Raw genomic sequence first — 16,020 nt, 5'->3', positions numbered from 1 at the left:
TGCTTAGCTGCTGCTCTGTGACCCAGCCAGGTTTGCTTTCAGTGTAGATAAATGGCTTTGAAATTCTCTTTAGTAAATTAATCTAAAGAGTGGGGTAGGGAGCAACATACACATTCACTTGGAGCCTTCTCTGTGTTGCTTTTCAGCATGGGATCTTTAACGTGAAACTGCAAGCTTTTCCACCCAGTTGATCAAAGCATGCCCTGGCCTCATTCTGGCCTTGGTAGGGCAGCACATTCTTTCAACTGCAAGCCTGAATGCCACAATAACAATGTGATATCCTATCTCTGTGCAATAGACTGTGAGGAGGAAAGATAGTTGTGCCTATGAATTGGTTCAATGTGTCCTCCACTGTAAGCTAAGGACCAACATTGTCTCGACCAAGTGCCATCTGTCAACCACAACCTGGAGGACCTCACAGTGGAGGAAATACAGATGTGGGAACTGCAGCTAGAGTGTCTAGAGATACTATGCTTTAACTTTAAGGCCATTTCACACAATCCATTGCAACAAGCACATCTTCACAGCTGGATTATGGAATTCAGTGTCACAAACTGTGATGATAGCCACCCGTTTAGATGGCTTTTAAAAGAGATTATACACAGCCGCCGATAGACCAACTGCTCATGAATATAAGCTATGATGGAACCTCCAATTTTTGTTCTTGTAGTCTTAAACATGGAGTTTGTGCTCAGCTGGGATTTGCAGCCAGTGTGATCTGTGCCTATGCACATGTTTTCGGTTTGTCACATTCATACTTTCCATTATTACATTAACTCCTGAAAAATATACCACCCTAGTTCACACACTATAGTAAACCATTGTTAATGGTTTATGCCAAACTGGGCTGTTTTGCTCCTTCCCACTAGGGCTAGGGAGAAACCAACTGCAATCTCTGAGTGTCATGTCCAAATCAGGGATAATGGTTTGTTTCACTCATACAAGCCATGATCAGTAAATAAGCCAAAAACAAACTTTGACTTATCACCATGGTTTAAAGCAAAAACAACAACAACCTTTGATCTCTGGTTTTTGCATGTCCTTCTAAGCAAGGGATTCGTCCCAGCACTATGGAGGATGAGTGAAGGGGGCACAATCAGGTTCTGCGGGACAGAGCCAGATTTAGGGCAAAGCCTGGGCCTAGGGGGCACCTCAGAGTGTCCCAACTATGACGTAGTGAATTGAGAAGAATATAAGGTGAGAGGCAGGGAGGTGCTGACTTTAGGCCTCACACAGTGCACCGCTGAAATTTGAAAGACCAAAGTCTGCTCCTGCTTCTCGCTTGCTGATTGTGGCCTTCCCACAATCAGGAGTAAATTTCTGGCACTTTTGAAACTACTCCTATTTTGGCAGAGAGCCTCTGGACCTCTCCACTCCAGTGGACATAGAATGGTGGATGCATCTCATCTATGATGCCTTAATTTTTCAAAGCACACATCAGGCCCTCTTATGTGGTACCTTGGTTCCCAAATTCAATCCGTTCTGAAAGTCTGACTTCAAAAATGTTTGCAAACCAAGGCACGGCTTCTGATTGGCTGATTGGCCCCAAAAACAATGCCAACAGCTGAAACGGACGTTCATAAACTGGAACACTTACTTCCAGGTTTGTGGGGTTTGGGAGCCGATTTGTTTGGAGCCAAGCCATTTGGGAATCAAGGTACCACTGTACCAGTATCATGCCCTGGTACATAGCATAGGAATCACCGCTATTCCATGTCTCCCTTTAATCACAGAACAGTATGGTGTTGTTTTTTCTCTATTGAATTGAAATAAAAAGAGTTGCCATCCCACAAGCCAATGATGAATCATGCCGTGATTTCATTATGTAGCACAAATGACATATTCCTTGAGCTTACAACAAGCAAACCTCTTTACTAGCCCTGTCGTCAGACATAAAGGATTTCTTGGCTAGTACTGCATTAACCAAAATGAATTCAGCCATATGTGCATCAATCTTGTCGTTTAAAGGGGGGATGCCATGTCTAGCCTTTGTCTAGAACTCTATTAGCATAAACATGAAATTTTATGCCAAATAAAAGTCAAGGCTGCAAAACGAAAACCCAGAGAGCCTATTTTTATTTCATACCGTCACCCCCCGCTAAAATCACTATATGTATTTCACCATGCCTGTAGATTATACGGGAGACTTGTTCCCACCTATGAAAGTGCTTCCATACGGCGGTTTGAAGAAGGAAGAGTAGACAACATCCGATCTGCGACTCCCGAAGCTTTAACTTTTGTCAAAGGAATGATTGATAAAAAATCATCTCTGCAGGTAAGAGGATTTACACACAACCCTTTATGCTGTTATATCCTGCAGGAACAGGGCCAACTCTGGATTTGCAGAGGCGGGGCTTGAATAAGATGTCCTTAGTAAGACTCCTCTGAATGAGACCACTCTCTCTGGCCCTTCTCCTGCTCAGTTCCTGTGGAAGGGCCATAGCTCAGTGGGAGAGCATGTGCCTGGCATGCAGAAGGTGAAAGGTGCAATACCTGTCATCTCCAGGTAAAGTTGGGAATACGTCCTGTAAGGAACTTTAGAAAGCTACTGCTGCTCATGTTTCTAAAATGGACAAAGGGGTGGGGACTTGGAGGTCCACAAAAAAAAACATGCTTTGGGCATCTCAGCAGAGTACCACTTGGATGCGTCAGTTTTTAATAATAAAAAACTTGAGGAAAAGTTTTAAAAGGACAGTCGTGGCAGTTGGGAACCCACAAAAAAAATCGGAGTACTTACTTTGCCAAATCTTTATTAGGCATTACAAGTATAGGCCATCATAAAACATCCATATATAAAGTTTTAAAATATATACAAATAAACAGCCATTCATAATACGTAGTAACAAGAATTTTCATTGGAATTTCTTCCGCTAAATAGTGCCATTTGCCACTCTAAGAGATATTATTGACAAATGCTCAGCCCCCCTTGCAGTTAAAAATTGGAGTCTGCCTGTGGTCCTCAGATTAATGAACCCTAAATTAAAGGATTCAGTTGGCAAAGCAATGAGATTGTTGTGATAGATTGCCCATAATTTTTGGAAGCAAATTTGAGTTTTTAATTTGACTTCAGATTTGGCCGCACCAATTTTGTAAAGGGTGTGTTTTGTTTTTTGTTTTTTTAAGGGTGACTTGAAGAGTTGGCAGCTTCCACACAGTGCCGCTGCCCACATTGCGCTATCATGAAGGGATGGCCCATGTCATGATGCCTCTTGCCATAGTGGGTTTTCCATCCCTCAGAGAAAGGTGTGCACCTTTGTTAAAAAAATTAAAGGAGGGCACTCTCAATTTGTTTGATATCGTAATGGAATAAGATGCTTTCGTTTTCATTGTCCAAATGACCAAATTTTGGTCAAGGAGATAAAGAACTACACAATTTTTAGAGGACATGTGAAGGCAGCCCTGTATTTGGAAGTTTTTTTAATGTTTGATGTTATATTGTGTTTTTTATATGTGCTGGAAGCTGCCCAGAGTAGCTGGGGCAACCCAGGCGAATGGGTGGGGTATAGTAATAGTAATAGAAATAGTAGTAATAGTAATAACATGATAACCAAATTAATTTAGAAGCCGCTGCAAATCCACATAAGTTCCAGTGTGTATAGGCCCTGGATTGCCTTTTAAACATTTAGTAAGGGGCAATGTAGGGGTGCGGGTGGCGCTGTGGTCTAAACCACTGAGCCTAGGGCTTGCCGATTGGAAGGTCGGCGGTTCGAATCCCTGCGACGGGGTGAGCTCCCGTTGCTCTGTGCCAGCTCCTGCCAACCTATCAGTTTGAAAGCACATCAAAGTGCAAGTAGTTAAATAGGTACCGCTCTGGCGGGAAGGTAAACGGCATTTCCGTACACTGCTCTGGTTTTGCCAGAAGTGGCTTAGTCATGCTGGCCACATGACCCGGAAAAACTGTCTGCGGACAAACGCTGGCTCCCTTGGCCAGTAAAGTGAGATGAGCGCCACAACCCCAGAGTCGTTCGCAACTGGATTTAACTGTCAGGGGTCCTTTACCTTTAAGGGGCAATGTACACACAACAAAGAAAAGCAGTGGTTTGGAGTCTGCTATTCTAAGCAGAAAAGGGAGAAGGGAAAAGAGGGATGAACTCTTTCCCTATCTGGCAATTTTCAGCTCGAAATCACATCAACCCAGCTGCTTCCCCCACCCTTCCACCCCACCCTCTTCACATCGACATAAAGCTCCAGAAACAAATGTACATCTGGAATCCTACAGGGGGAAATCAGCTTGGAGAGCCATTTCAGTGTGGGAAAATGGTAGGCAGGCAAGCAAAGAATTAAGCACCCACTCGCAGCTCTCGACTGCAACGTCCCAAAGATGCTTTTCTTCACGAACAAACAAAAAGTCTGCCAAGGCACACATTTGCGTGAAGTGTGCCCTTCACCCCTAAGGAAAGCAATTCAGTGGTGCTTGCAGTACAAATGAGCACAGCAGGGAGCTCAGTGGGCCAATTCTGTACCTTCTCCCACTATATTTTTTCCCTCTGAGGTAATTATCCCATCTCACCTCATAGCATTTGAACTCGTTAAATCATTCCAGCTACAAATGCAATATACTTTAGTGTTTCCTTTCAACATTTTGACTTCCTTTTTGCAGCTGAAGACAATAGGGTTTTTTTTGGGGGGGGGACAACTCAGAGGTGTAAAAGAGACTCTGTCACCCTCACTGGTTTTGCCCAGGTGTTTTCTCTGACCCAACAGACCTGGTGCATGTTTGAGAAGCACCCAGAAAATATGAGAAAAGTGCAAATGGAGAAGACAGTGGGATGAGTGTGCCACATTCCATGGCGATAGTGCCTTTGACATCCCACTTGTAACTCTGAAAGAGCCTGTCTCTATTTTAAAAATGGAACTACAGTGGTACCTCAGTTTTTGAATGTCTCAGAAGTCAAATGTTTCAGTTTTCAAACGCTGAAAACCCAGAAAGAAATGCTTCCGTTTTTCAACACACCTCAGAAGTCAAACGGCTTCTGCTGAGTTTGTTTCAATTTTTTCTATTGAATTTGCAGACCGCCCTTGGTTTTCGAACATTTCAGAAGTCGAATGGTCTTCTGGAATGGATTACATTCGAAAACCAAGGTACTGCTGTACATTTTAGGGCTGATGCTAAAAACAGTGGACCACCATCATCTGTTCCACCTGCCCCTGTTAATATTTGGTAATGTTACATGAACCCCAGTTTCCAAGCAGTGAAAGACCTCAGGGGAGCCATAACATACACTGGGCTTGGTTTCCTTAGACAATGTCACTGGAGACCTTGCAAAACTCAGTTGTAACTTCTCAGCAAAAGTAAGAATCCAATGCATTCTAAGTAACCACCACACAATAACTATTTGGGATAGCAAAGGATAGGGATGGGGAACCAATTCAATTCAGTTCACATTTAAAGCTGAATGTATAAAATTTGCACTTCCAAAGCAATATGAGAACCAAAACACAGCCATCCTTCAAAATGCACACTTATCCAGATTTTGTGATACAGTTGTTCAACCAACTTGTGTTCACAAAAATGCATCGGAGGGAGGGGGAATGTGCATAAAAAGTAATATATTTGCATTAGGTTTACTCAAATGCATGTATGTTTGATAGGTTTACATGGAAAATCCATTAAAATATTCTAATAAATATATTGGTGAAAGCAACATACAAAAATGCATTATATTACTGGAAAATGCGTTCAAAAATGTGTACATTCATAGATGTGCTTATTAGGAGAAATTTGCACAAAAATGCTGAAGAATTTTCATGAAGATTGCATTTTTTAAAAAATTGCTACAGAAATGTGGCAAACTGAATGTAAGATTGGACAAATGAGAATGAGAATGATTTTTATTTGCTTGTCTACTGCTTGTAAAGGCTGCATTCAATCCATGGGCATAGCTGAGGAAGGCTAGGGGGCAGCTGCCCCAGCCCAAATCAATAAAATCAATACAAATCTGAGGTTCTGCCCCCCCCAAAAAAACCCTGCCCCCCAACAAAAGACTGCACCCCCTAACAACAATCCTGGCTACACCCATGATTCAATCCACTATCTTTAATGAAATTTGTGTAATCTAATAGTAATAGTACTTTGGTTACAAAGCCTTCTGCCAGTTTATTATTTCTAAATATTTCTTTTTGCCTATAGGACTCTGAGAAAATGCAACAATTTAAGGATGCCATAGCAGCTCAGACAAATTACACTATTTTGGTAAGCAAAACGTTGTCTTGATAAAACTCAGTTGTTTGGCATGCCTAACCATGAAATTAATTTACTCTTCAAAAGTCATTAGATTAAAAAATGGAGCACAATACTGACAAACATCCTATATGTTTCCACAAAATGTAGAGCATACAGACCAAAGAAAACAGTCCTCCATCTTTACCAGATTTGGAATGTGAGCTGGGTCTTTTTCCCTGTGTGTAGATCCACCCTTGGTCTATTGAATTAGCTGGATCATTATTTGCACACTGAATAATAGGGTGACAATGAATGCTTTCTTCTTCTCAGTTATCAAAATAAACAATGATTCTCACAAAAGCCATAATGACCAAACAATTTAATCTAATTGAACCTAGTTTAAATGGTTAAGGTATTCTTGAATTTTCAGATTCAGTTTCGCTGTCAAGATCTCATTAGCGGGGTTGGGGGGATGGGTGCAAAACAGCATCAATCAATGTTTATTATGGCAAACAGCCAGCATATATATATATATATATATATACACACACACACACACACACACACACACACACACATATTAGTTATAATTCAGTCCCACTGAAGTCAATGTGAAATGTTAGTAATGACTAACTGAAGACTTGTTCATTTCAGTGAGATCTGTGTGCAACTAGCTTAGTCTAGCTCTTCCCTTAAATTTATATATTGCACCTACATAGGATATCCAAGGGGTCTCCCATCCTGGAGACTGTTTGAGTCATCCCTCACTTAGCTTCAGTGGTACAGCTTCACTTGATCTCAGATCATCCTCTTAATCCAGTGGTGGCCAAACTTGACCCTCCAGCTGTTTTTGGACTACAACTCCCATCATCCCTAGCTGGAAGGACCAGTGGGTCAGGGATGGTGGGAATTGTAGTCTCAAAACAGCTGGAGGGCCAAGTTTGGCCACCACTGTCTTAATCCCACGATTGGCATGCTAATTAATGGATGACAAATCTCTTGTGCTTCAGAGTTAGGTTGGGATGCAGACTGAAATAAACTAATAATTAATGGTACATCCTTGAGGAATTTAATTCTCAGAGACTAGATGTAAATTTCCCATCAGCTTTGATCATTTATATTTCCTAATTACTTCTAAAGTAGCACACTTTGAAACATTTGTGTAGCTCATCAGTTGGGGTGTGAAGGATGACAGAGCCTGAATTGCCAACTTTTGAACTTGCTCCCGCTGCTGGGCCTTTAACAGCCACTTGATCTGCGGCAGCAGTTAGTAGCAGCTTTATTATTTATTTGCAAACATATCTGAAGATGAACGATAAAACGTCCTTCATATGAAGTAGCACAAATTGGTAGATTGGATTAATACATCACCACATCTGGCTTCCGTTCAAAGTGAAGAACAGGAAAGCCACAGTTGGTTTTCTTTCTGGCCCAATAGGAAAAATACCCATCTCATTATTAACAACAACAAAATTAATCACAGAGTAATGTTATTTAGTTGTCCCTTTGTTAGAAAAACAGTGCTGCTAGATTACACTTGTCATCTTTAAAAAAAAAAAATTAAATAGTATATCCATCCCCCTACCCGTGCGTTGACTCACCTTTTATTTTGTAAGCTCAGCTTAGTCTCTTTCTCTTCCGACATGATATTAATCTATCTTGGAAAAACGTCGTGGGTCAGAGGCTTATAAATCATGTTGGATAGCAAAATATTTCCATTGATCCTTCAGTCTGTTCCTCTTGATGGGGTAGAACTGATGGTGACCAGTCTTAGGTTTTATGATCTTTTCTCAAAAGTCATTTAATATGTGCACCAGTGGACATGCCAGTATTAGTCTCCAGGGTGCAAGTTTTCCAAATGAGGCATGAAAGGTTAATTCATTCCTTGGCCTTAGCATCATCCATCTAAGATATTAGCAAAGGCAACCACCATTTTGCTTAGCTGGAACCCTCTTCTTCTCCCTTCCTCAGTTCTGTGAAACTGGACGTTTAGATTCTGCCTCTGCCACAAACTCGCTACATGGCCCAAGGAAAGCTACTGCCTCCCACTTTCAGATCCCTCGCCGTAAAATGAGAATAATAACCCCAAATCCTACTTTATAGTGTTGTTGTAAATATTACTGTTACAGTGTATGAGAGATGGTTTGAACGCAAGCAAGTACTTTTTGTAAATGCTCACCTTGGGCCACCATACCCTACCTTCCAGGGTTGTTGTGCAGATTAAGTAGCGAAGGGCAGAACCACATTGCTCATTGGAGGAAAGGCAGCAAAGGCAGATCTAGGGGAGCGTTAACAGTGCCATCGCACCAGGCACAGAACTTCTGGGGTGCCACAACTATGGCATCCAACAGAAGGTGGGAGACAGGAGGTGCCGGATTTTGGCATCACACAGAGCCCCACTGAAATTTGAGACACCAAGTTCCGCCACAGAGGGCAAGATATAATGATGTTGTTGTTTAATTGTTTAGTCGTGTCCGACTCTTCATGACCCCATGGACCAGAGCACGCCAGGCACTCCTGTCTTCCACTGCCTCCTGCAGTTTGGTCAAACTCATGCTGGTAGCTTCGAGAACACTGTCCAACCATCTTGCCCTCTGTTGTCCCCTTCTTCTTGTGCCCTCCATCTTTCCCAACATCAGGGTCTTCCAGGGAGTCTTCTCTTCTCATGAGGTGGCCAAAGTATTGGAGCCTCAGCTTCAGGATCTGTCCTTCCAGTGAGCACTCAGGGCTGACTTCCTTAAGAATGGATAGGTTTGATCTTCTTGCAGTCCATGGGACTCTCAAAAGTCTCCTCCAGCACCATAATTCAAAAGCATCAATTCTTCGGCGGTCAGCCTTCTTTATGGTCCAGCTCTCACTTCCATACACCACTACTGGGAAAACCATAGCTTTAACTATACAAACATAACTATACAGATATAATGATAAATGAAATAAATACATACATACTTTCCCATTTCTTATGGACCTGTGCCTCTTCCTGTTATTTCTGCAGTTTTTCTGCTCTAACTCATCAGTAGTTCCCCAATTTATTTCTAGGTGGAAACAAACCAAGTGGAAGGTAATATAAGGGAGACACCATTTCTCTTAGTGTGCTCACAGCAATGTTTGGCAGGTTTCTGAAGCACTATAACAACCTGCAAAACCTGTTTTAAACAGAGATGACCACAAGATCAGCTTGCATACCAGAAGCTATCATGCCTCACATATCACTGTTGGCTGTCTGAGGAGAAAATATTATCTGTCACCAGGCTCCTCAATTGAATATTTGATCAGGAGGGAGAGGAATCAATAACATGCACTAAATGTGGTGTTTGAACAAATTCTAACCTTAACTTGGGGGAAAAAAATAATTGGGGGCATTTGCCATGTTTTAAAATTTTCTGCAACTTTGTAGGTTATACTTGTCTTACAATTATTTAGATTTTTATGTGAGAAATTAAGGAACTGAACACTGTTAAAATACTGAACACTGTTATAATTCAAACGTGCTGAAGAGCTGTGCACACACATATATTTGATTTCTAGGAATAATCACCTGAAAAAATTTGCAGTGCAGGTCTAGCGAGAAACTTCACTGAGTTTAGTGGGATGTATTCCCAGGGGTGTTTAGGATTGCAAACTTAATTTACTACTTTGAGTTTAGACTTGACTAATATTGTATCCATTCCGGTTGCCTGATCTACGTTGACATAGATGACATTCCTTCAGTGTGTTGCTAATTTTAGGAAACACTAGAAGGTAGGGGGTTTTCTCATGGAAAAAGTATAGAAAAGCAAACATTTCCATTGAGCATCGCTGACTGTCCAGTCACTCTGAGTACTGTAGCTCTGTGAGGTGTAGAAGGTCTCTGAACAACTATCAACACCAGGAATTTTTTTCAGCCAGAACTCAGTTATGGCACCTCCCAGGTGGGCGCCATTGCCATTATAAGAGAACGAGGGTTGCATTTATGGTGAGTTCTGGAACCTCTTTTTCAAGAAAAATAGCACTGCTCAACAGACCACGGTTCCCAGAATTCTTTGGGGGAAGCCATGGCTATTTAAAGTGCTATGGCACTGGTTTAAATCCATAGTGCAAATGGGGCCACAGTGTGTAGGATCTGGAAGTGTGCTCTGAACCCACCAGAAACAATTGCAGGCAATAGTATATTACACTAATAGAGCTCTCCTTTATATGCTGATCTAAGTCCCAATGAGTTCAGGGGGACATGCTGCCAGGTAAGTGAGCATTGAACCCAAACCGGAAATTGAGGGAATAGAGAATCCCTCCCACTCCAACCAAGCAGCATGAAATTAAGTTCATTGGTACTGACATCCAAGGGATGTGTCTTCAGTTTGGGGCATGTTCAGTTATAACCCATTCTATATGCTGTTTTGGCTAGGCTATTACAGGGATGGCAATAGACAACCACTTGCTAGGACTGCGAGAGATAGCCCGTGAACATTTCAAGGAGCTGCCAGACATATTTACTGATGAAACGTATTTGAGAAGCAATCGATTTATTCTCTCCACCAGCCAGGTGAGCGAAATTCATATCGGGATTAGTCATAAAAAAGGAACCCCATTATTCTCGCTGTGACAGATGTTATGAATCAGTGACAACCTTTTGACATATGTTGTGGAGGTTTAGTGACTCCGGCAGCACTCCCAAATGCCTCGGGGGTTCTCGTCCCTTTCATTTTTGACAACCAAAATTAATAGCTCAGTGGCAACAAAAAGGTAAGAGGGTGAAATCTAAGGGATGGGCAAACCGTGGTCCACAGACCTGATGCCTTCCACAAAGAAGAGCCCAGATGGATCAAAGCAAAGGCCTCTCTGGTCCAGCTACATAGTCACATGGTGACCAACCAGGTGTCAATCAGAAGGCCACAAGCAGGACGTGAATAAAGCAGCCTTCACTCATGATCACCAGGAACTGGTATTTAGAGGCAGATCCCCTGAAATAGCAGGTGTAGTACAGTCGTACCTTGGAAGTCAAACAGAATCCATTCCAGAAGTCCGTTCGACTTCCATAACATTGGGAAACCAAAGAGCGGCTTCTGATTGGCTGAAGGAAGCTCCTGCAGCCAATCGGAAGCCACGGAAGCCTCATTGGACATTCAGCTTCCGAAAATCGTTCGAAAACTGCAACACACACTCATGGGTTTTGATCGTTTGGGAGTTGATTTGTTTGGGAGCCAAGGCATTTGAGATCCAAGGTACAACTATACACAGTTGCCATGACTAATCACCATTTGTAAACTACCAGATAAATCTGTTTAACTTATTCCTAAAGAAATGAAAGTGGTTTCCAAAACGTTGCATGGAAGAGAAAGTCCATATTTTGTTACATCGCTCGGACTCCAAGAGGCACAGAAAGAGGCAGAGCTGCTTAATTTTGGACCGCTCCTCTGGAGAGCATCTGCCTCTCCCAATGGCAGCATAAGATGGTTTTATTCAAATGGGCTTTTGGTGGCTACAAGTTGAGTAGAATAAGGATGGATATGCTTGTTTTTGTTGTAAAAAAACAAATCATATGCCACTCTTTGTCACATTAGATTTCAGGACAGCGTACAAAATAAAATCAATACGAATAAAACAAAAATAAAACAGCAGACAAGCCATAAAACAGACTGAAACTAATTTTGTTAAAATACCTGGGTATTTTGCCAGACTCTTGGGGGATCGCAATATTGGAGCCAGGCAAATGCCCTCTTTGGACAGAGCATATGCTTTACTCAGCCCAAGCACTACGGAAAAGTAGGCTAGCAGTCCAATTAATTAAATAAGGCTCTCCTTCTGTATCTCTTACCCCCTCTGCAATCTAGCCAGGTGTGCCTGGGTGTGTAAGTCCACAACAAAGAAACAGATCAGATTTCGAAGCATCAAATATGATACGAGGACCACTTCCATTAAAGTCAATGGGACTCCATTGCTGTAGGAGAAAAAGGGAAAACACTCTCTCCTGCTGGCTCATTCCTACTGTCGAGAGCCCGATGGCTCATACATCAGTATTACTTATTAGTATCATCATTAAAGAAAGTGCTTTTAATTTTCAAAGTACTGTATAGTCTCTTGTCTCATTCGTCTTCAAAACAACACTGTCATGTAAATAGGTCACTACTCTTTTCATTTTACAGACCGAGAATTGAAAAGATAGATATTCCTTCAAAACCACCCACTAACTACATGATAAGTAGGAATTTTATCCTAGTCAACTACCCGTCAGCAGAAAGTTTGGGGACAAGAGAAACCAATTTCCATGGGCTCCTCCTAAACCTGAATTGCTAGCTGCATCCAGCATGCCCTCACCAAATTTTTCAAACTCTGTAGAAAAGGAGTCCTATAATAATTCCTATCTGCTGGATTTAAGCCACAAAAAAACCCCACAGCTGACCCCAGAAATCACCCATGCCCCTCTTTGCATCGTGCTCAGGACAAACTCCATGATGCAAAAGCCATTCTTTCATATGCAGACCAAGTGTGGCATTACAAGTTGATTAATGATGTGGGTTCTTTGTTTCTAAAATTGTAATTTCTACTGTTTAAATTAAAGCGTTCTTCAAGCCACAAAGCCCACCAGCATTTAGCAACATCACATTTCTGTATATACAGTAGCAATTTTAAAGACATATTTAATACACCTGGGATAATGAATTTGATGAAACTGTATGTCAGATATATACAGTGCTTTTTTCTTTTAAAAAAATGTTTAGGGGTACTCTCATTTTCCTACTCATATGGAAATACTGCCCCTCAAAGAGGCCAAACTTAGATTCACAAAATGTTTAGGGGTATGCTTACCCCTGTGTCCCCCCCCCCCCCCGGGAAAAAGCACTATATATGGGAGGAAGACCTCTGGACTGAAAGGGGGTGGTGCTAATACAATGCACAAACACAACAGCCTTAATAAGTAATTGGATCCAGCCATGATGTCTGTGGCTTTTCAAATATGACAGAGTGTAACCAGAATACCACTACATAAATTCTCCAAGAAACTATCCATGGGCAAAAGAGTGAATCTGAATAGCTTCATAGCCTTCGGCTGTTGCACAGCAAATTTATCTGACAATTCTATGACTCTATTAGTGGGACTAATGGTCTGTCCTGTGCCATTAAAAAGCCAAATGTCATCTCTGAAAGCTTGAGTACAACAAAAAGCAGGAATGCATGGATTTCTGAACAAATAACATCTTCGCTTTACTAGGGAGCATTTTATCCCATTACAACATTATAGAATAATCAAAGCTTTAATTGGAGGGGGTGTGGATCCAACTAAGCGATACCATCAGTGTGTACTGATTCCTAAGCTTCCTCCCAACAATAAATCTTTGAGATTTATGGAAGCCCTTCCAGTAAACTGAATGAAATCTCAAGAGCAGTTGGGTATTAAAACCACAGGAATAAGGAAGCAATCTTTAACCACCAGTACAGTTCTTATTCAAAAGAGACAATGAGCAAAAGAAACAATGAGCACATTATGCACATTTAAAGATCATACCTTTTTTTTTTTTTTACAAAGATAATCAAATCATAGTGGGCAAGATCTCTAGGCAAGATCAGAAGCCCAAGAAGACTTTAGACTTGCTTTTGTAGAACAGGTGCCACCTGCTCCCTTGACATGCGGCCAACTATATTTGAAAATCGGGGTTTCAAAAGCATTTTGTGGTGTGTGTGTGTGTGTGTGTGTGTGTGTGTGAGAGAGAGAGAGAGAGAGAGAGAGAGAGAGAGAGAGAGAGATTCAAATTAAAATAGTCAAAAATTCCACTGGGCTTGTCTATGCATCTTGTGTCAATCTTTAGATCCCTTTGGCTAATATTCTATAGCCTTACAAATGTCTCTGTGGGAAGTGTGGGGGGTATTGTTTTGCTGTTTTGATTTACTTGTTTTAATCCTGTGTTTTATGCTGTGAACCACCCTGAGATATTATGAAGGGTGGAATAATAATAATAATAATAATAATAATAATAATAATAATAAATTAAAATGTATCAAGATCATGCAATTGTATGTAAGAACCATTTTAAGCAATGATCCAAATCCAGGAAAAGATATTTGAATAAATACTAAACCAAGCAAAACTCTCTCCTTCAAACAACAAAACTTGTGCCTGAGTTACCAACAGAAATAAGAGTCTGAGCAGGACCACTAAGAAACAAGTGGGAGGTGTTTGGATGTTTGTTTGGAGAAGTACGGCTTTTTTTTTATAAAAGCACCAAAGGGATCACTTTTTGTGAAAAAATAGATTGGTTCATGCAATAAATAAAGAAGCTCTTTTTAAAAAAGCAACCAGCTGAATGAAGACTTAAGCATGCTGAGGGGCTTTGAGGAGCAACATAAAGTTGAGCCTTGGTTGGAAAACTTTGGAGAGAGGGATAAATTGGGCAACTAGAGCTCCTCAGAGGTTATAGCATCCTATGAGAGGTTATGGGTGGGTGGCTTACTGGAACCCTGAACAGGACCGCTCCTGCTCGTGGGGGACAGGTTAGCATATTCTGGAACCATTTATTGCAAGTCCCAATTGTAACTATTATTTTGCATTTCCTATACTCCTAGACTAAGAAGGCAAGATCTGAGCTATGTGACACTATGTAATTCTTTACAATTACCAAGTTATTTCAACAGTACTTTTTTATTCGGCAAGCCGCCCTGAGACCTCCGGGTAATAGAGCGGCATATATATTCAATAAATAATAAGAAAATAATGATACTTTAATGTAGCTTCATTTCTTTGTTCAGGTTCCAACCACCATGGGGATGTTCTGCTGCTATGGACCTGTGATTCCTAATGGCTATGGTGCTTGCTATAATCCACAGCCAGAGCATATATTATTCTGCATCTCCAGCTTTAAAGACTGCAAAGAGACCTCCTCCAGCAAATTTGCTAAAGCTGTGGGAGAAAGCCTCATGGATATGAAACAGCTGTGCAACAAATGCAACTTGCCCAAGACAACCACTCCAACTAAACAAGGAGCACCTTCAACACCTCGACCTGGCAGTAAGCACTAAGTGGCTGCATTCACACATAACGCTGAGCTCTGATTTGTTTCAACGGTGGTTTGTTCAGCAACCCATGAGTCATCTCACAAATGAACAACCAAGCCACAGCTTGTTCATCCAAAACTTTTCTAACTATACTTGCTAGAGCAGGCATCCCCAAACTCGGCCCTCCAGATGTTTTGGGACTACAACTCCCATCATCCCTAGCTAACAGGACCAGTGGTCAGGGATGATGGAAATTGTAGTCCCAAAACATCTGGAGGGCCGAGTTTGGGGAGGCCTGTGCTAAAGCATCTAGGATGGGCTAGCCAAACCAACCATGGTTAAGCAGGGCTGTTGAGTTCAGACATAGTGCCAAACTACAATTGAAACAAGCCATGGTTCATAAGCCAAAACAAAACCACAGTTACTCTGCTGAGCTGGGTGCAGATGCCCAAACAAACCACACTTTGTCTAAGCAAACCATGGCTTAAGTGTTATGTGTGAACCATGGCCCTAAGGGTGCAATATCTTTCCTCTGTTTTGCAGCTGCTTCTTAAGGTAGAATGTTGTCACTGTACAAATGCAAGCTATAAAGACCCTATATATTGCAGGAAGGAGATTTCTTTTATCTTTAGCTGTGGTCTCCACCAGTATTTATCAAGAAGACAGTGTAAATGATCTAAAAAGCTGGTGTTTCAGTTCTGCAGAACACGACTGCTAATTATCGATCTGAGCTAGAATGCAACTCATCTCCATGCTTGCTTAGAAATAGCCAGTTATCAATAAGTAACATTTTGCGAAAGGTTGTGGCTGAAGCACAGTGTATCGCCCAAGACATCCGTCATTGCACAGAAGCCAAATTATTCATTGCTGAGCGTTCTGAGTCAAGGCTC

At 41.5% G+C, this 16,020-nt stretch overlaps 1 protein-coding gene across 1 annotated transcript in view; it reads left to right on the top strand.

Moving 5' to 3' along the window:
- CHAT (choline O-acetyltransferase) overlaps window positions 1-15,621 on the top strand; it is a 53,957-nt gene extending 38,336 nt beyond the window's left edge. Inside the window, exons 12-15 of the mRNA XM_081004971.1 lie at window positions 2,134-2,275; window positions 6,131-6,193; window positions 10,548-10,685; window positions 14,885-15,621. Of these exons, the coding sequence (XP_080861097.1) occupies window positions 2,134-2,275; window positions 6,131-6,193; window positions 10,548-10,685; window positions 14,885-15,154 (613 nt within the window). The 3' untranslated portion in view covers window positions 15,155-15,621. The remainder of the gene's footprint in view (window positions 1-2,133; window positions 2,276-6,130; window positions 6,194-10,547; window positions 10,686-14,884) is intronic.
- The last annotated feature ends 399 nt before the right edge of the window (window positions 15,622-16,020 follow it).

Source organism: Podarcis pityusensis (genome assembly GCF_964106645.2).
Source record: "Podarcis pityusensis genome assembly, chromosome: 5".
NCBI lineage: Eukaryota > Metazoa > Chordata > Lepidosauria > Squamata > Lacertidae > Podarcis > Podarcis pityusensis.
Note: the sequence above shows the minus strand (reverse complement) of the source record. Positions and strands in the feature narration are given on the sequence as shown.